At 35.0% G+C, this 4621-nt stretch overlaps 1 protein-coding gene across 1 annotated transcript; it reads left to right on the top strand.

Moving 5' to 3' along the window:
- The first annotated feature begins 674 nt into the window (after nt 1-674).
- LOC101305618 lies at nt 675-4254 on the top strand. Its single transcript, XM_004290352.1, has 5 exons — nt 675-790; nt 1580-1823; nt 2000-2059; nt 2327-2398; nt 2830-4254. Exons 1-5 carry the CDS (start codon nt 774-776, stop codon nt 3970-3972), a joined length of 1536 nt encoding a protein of 511 aa, XP_004290400.1. The 5' UTR covers nt 675-773; the 3' UTR covers nt 3973-4254.
- The last annotated feature ends 367 nt before the right edge of the window (nt 4255-4621 follow it).

The raw sequence follows: 4621 nt of genomic DNA, 5'->3' as shown, positions 1-4621 counted from the left end.
CCATTCATACTACTGTAGGTATATATGAGTAAATCATCTCTACAAATTTTCAGCCAAATTGATAATTGTTAAGACATTTAAAGATATGATTTAAAACTAAAAATACGAACGATTTAAATTGAACAGTTTCAATTCATTCGTTGATTTAATTAATTTTTGATACTTCAACGATCTCCTAAAGTAACACCACACTCTTCATGCCTATTGTCGCCGCATGAATGTACAAATACTCTCGTATAAAATGATATACGGTAAAAGCAATTATAATATAAAAACCACGTCTTTTGGTCAAGTAACGAAAAAGTAAGGTCGTCTCCAAGTCTTTCCAATTCCAAGGCCAACAGATGAGAATTTGATTCGATGCTGCAGTCCGTAACCACAGGAAGTCGCTGAAGCTCAACATGGGTTTACTGGGTCTTCTTGGATTTGCGCTCCAATGCTTTGATGTTCTTGCATGGTGCGCTTTCTTTACGATGATGAACTCCTTGGTAAACTTGAGAAAAATTCTCTGAGAATATAATAACACTTTTGGGTTTGTCTATGATTCACTTGCAGGCCTCTTTTTGCTCTGCTCTATCCTCTGTAAGTCTTTCTCTGACTTAACAACTGTAATATATAACCGATGATGATGATGAATTGATGATGATCATGATCATCATTCTTACAGGTATTCTTCCATAAGAGCAATCGAGACAAATTCCATTTCAGATACTCACAAGTTAAATACATATTGGATCGTTTTCTCATTGATCTTGCTCTTTGAACATGCTTTTATGAAGCTGCTTGAATGGTAGTGCTCTATTCTTTTTATTTTCTTTTGCTTTTTCTATTGGGTATTTCTGTTTGTGATTATCCAATCAATGAAAGAAAGAAATAATTGTGGAACCTTGTATAATGTAGGCAAGAGTTGTATTGACATCCTATTTGTAATGTGCACATTATGCTGTGAATTTTCTCCAAATATCTTTTTCGTTCTTTTTTTTCTTTTTTTTCTTCTTTCAATTGAAATGGTTATCCCATGGTTTTATTTCTAGCTAAATACTGGAATACTGTGCGAAATAAACGGATAAGTAGTGGTAAAATTGAAAGAGGAATGTTTAAAAGTTTGCTAGCCTTTACTAGAATCAATATAAGAGAAAACTTTTCACTGTGGTTGACTGAATTGCTGGACATATAGTGTCAAGCTATGGAACGTCGAATTGGCATGACATATCCAGTGTTTTTTTTTTAGATGTAGATGATCCTCATATTTAAAGAAGAGGATTACATGAACTTTCCGTTCTTTTTTGTTCTCTAAAGCATTTCAAGCTTTTCTAATAGATGTTATTTCTCATTTCAGTTTCAACCTCAATGTTACATCACATTTATTCAGTTTCAACTTTTTTGTTCTCTCTATTTACATACGTTTATCTGTGAGGAAGCTTTCATTCGTTTTTCTATTATTTTCTCAAAGAGAAAGAGCTACTTGGTGTGATATCAGATAGGTTGTTTATGATAAAGTACTGAATCTGGTTATCACTGATATGTAATATATTTTTCATTAACTTTTGTTTCCTATTGCCAATTCCATACTGGTCAGCTTCTCCCTCTGGCCATACATGAGGCTGCTGATTGTCTTCTATTTGGTGATACCACATTTTGACGGTGCCTTGTATGTCTATAAACACCTTATCTGTCCATGTCTCTCCATGGATCCTCAAATTATTTTTAGCTTGTTCAAAATGCGGAAGGAGTCCTTGGTGAGAGAAAACTTTCTATCTGAGGTGGAGAGATATGTAAAGGAAAATGGATATGAAGGTTTGGAAAAGTTTATCTCTAGCAAGGTAAGCAGATCTTGTTGCTTGTATATCTTATTCATTAATTATATGAATGAATGCTTCAAAATTTATACTTTGAGAAATTACAAATTCAGTTTTGGGCAGCAAGAGATTTGATGCAATCATTGTTAAGAGGTTGATTACTAGTTCCTGTCCTCATGTCTCACTTCAATTTTTTTCAGTCGACGAAATCAAATATTGATGGAAACTTAAAGGCAGTTTCAACCATGGATAATGACGAGGTATAATGCATAACATCCTGATGTGATTCATAAGATTTCATGGTTCTTTAAATACAGTCTCAGACATTTGAGTTAGATAATTAGCATATAATTTACAAAGGGCATACAAAGGAATTTGGTTGTTGAACGTGATCATGGAAAAAGCCTGAAAATCTTGCTTTCTTTTATTACTTCTTCTGGCTTAGCTATCAAGTTGATGATATGCCTAACTTTTAAGTTAATAATCTGTCCTTTTCTTGTCTTTTCATGTGGTCAATATCCATAAAGCCAAATGGTGGACAGAATGATATCAAAGCTGTGCAGATACTGGTGAAAAAGAAGGAAACAACTGCTAACCAAGTAAGGTTTTGCATGTAGTAAAGTCTTATAAGTACATTGTTAGTAATAAGTATGGTGATAGTAGAGAACTGTATTGGTAGTTAATGACTTGCCATTAGTTTGCCATGTAGACTTTTTTTGTTTTTTGAGTTGAAATGGTCATCCATTTTATTGATAGTATAATGACTTGCCATTAGTTGTAAATTCATGTACATATATAAAAGAGTATGCATATTTCTTCCAAAATGCTTCCATTCACTTGTCTAGATCTTTGGTGGTGGGGTTGCTTCTCATATATGAACCCAATGTTTTTGTTGTCATGATGTTCTCCAGTCATCAGTTTGCGTTTCACTCTTTGTTTGGAACATTTTGTTCTTAGAATTGTTCATTTTAAGAGTTAAATAAAAAATAATAATTAATAATATTTTGAACCTTGTTTCATTGCATTGCAGGTTAGTGAGGCAGAGCCTATTCTCACTGTGAATAAAGATAGATCTTCTGCTATGCAAATAAAAGAAAAAACCGTTGAGGTTGCAGCAGACAGAAGAATTCTGGAGACTCCGCCTTCAAAGAAAGTCCAAAAGGAGTTGACCGCAGTCAGTGTGCTAGCAACTCAAACTGATGCAAAAAACATTGAGGTTGCAGCAGACAGAGGAATTCTGAAGACTCTGCCTCAAAAGAAAGTCCAAAAGGAATGGACTGCAATCAGTCCGTTACCAACTCAAACTGATGCAAAAACCATTGAGGTTGCAGCAGAAAGAGGAATTCTAAAGACTCCGCCTCCAAAGAAAGTCCAAGGGGAGTTGACCGCAGTCTGTCCACTGCCAATTCAAACTGATGCAACTTTTGATTTCCCTCTCGGTGGTAATATACACAAGGCTACATATGAGGCAGTGAAGATAAACAATGAGGCAAAGCCTAATCTCACTCTTACTGAAAACCATACTGTTCCAACTGTGAAAATTAATGAAAAGCCAGTTGAAGTTGGAATAGGTATGGAACATCCCCAGTCACCTAAACAAGTCCAGAAAGAGTGGACTTGTGCTCTCTGTCAGGTAACCACGACATGTGAAACAAATTTGAATTCCCACCTGCAAGGGAGGAAACACAAGGCTTCATATGATGCACTGAAAGCAAGGAACCAGGCATTTGTGCCAACGATTGCCCCAGCTTCAACTGCAAAGACATCTGATCAACCAAATAAGGAGCCAGAAAAGAGTATTCCAAGCAGAGGACTGAAACAAAAAGTTACTTCGAATGAACATGTGCAAGCCCAGCCAAAATTTAGTCCACTTACGAAGCTCAATAAACCGAAAGAGGCGCTAGTAGATTGCGTATCCAGCAATGGCCTGAAGGGGAAAATTGCTATACATCTGGACAAGGTACAAAGTCAACAACCGAAGCCGAATTCCTCTTTGTGGTGCGCACTTTGTAGCATACGCTGCGCTGGTGAGACTGACATGATGTGTCATCTCAAGGGAAGGAAACACAATGAGAATGAACAACGACAAGAGAACCTAATCAAGGTTGCAGAGATGAATAAGCCCCGGGGCATTTGTGATACCGCGACAGGCGAGTTTGACATTTTCTGGTAATTTTGACATGGTATATCATCTTGAATAAAGTAATTGCCGCCATAGTTTATCACCAGAAATGCAGGTTCTGGAGAGAGATGCTTAAAATAGATATATTCTGATTTATTTTTGTTTGTTAAGCAACTGAAAAGACATTTCCTAGATCCTTGTATTCCTGGTGTTATCTCAAGATAGGATTGTGAGAAAGAAACATGATCTGTTTAAATCATGTTATATGATCGACAGGAGTTGCATCGGTTTTAAAGGCTAACAATCTAACACTGATGTTCAGGTTGTGTTATATTGACCTGACTAAATTACTCAACATGTAATGAATAAAATTGGGGATTAATTACAAAATACCATCCGAACTATGATGTTATTTTCATTTTCATACCTAACTATCAAAAACTTGCATTTTCATATCCGAAGTTTCATTCCGTTAGCATTTTGATACCTGACCACTAACACCGTTAAATTTTGAGGGTATTTTCGTTATTTCAATAAATATATCATTTTTTACATTTACTTTAACAAAATAATTTTAAATATTGAATATCGATGAAAATTTTATCAAATTTTAACAAAATAATTCAATAAATATTGAATATCGATGAAAATTTTATCAAATTTATATAAACATGTTTAATCTATTTTTGGTTGAATATAC

This window comes from Fragaria vesca, linkage group LG2 (assembly GCF_000184155.1).
Source record: "Fragaria vesca subsp. vesca linkage group LG2, FraVesHawaii_1.0, whole genome shotgun sequence".
Lineage (NCBI taxonomy): Eukaryota > Viridiplantae > Streptophyta > Magnoliopsida > Rosales > Rosaceae > Fragaria > Fragaria vesca.
Note: the sequence above shows the minus strand (reverse complement) of the source record. Positions and strands in the feature narration are given on the sequence as shown.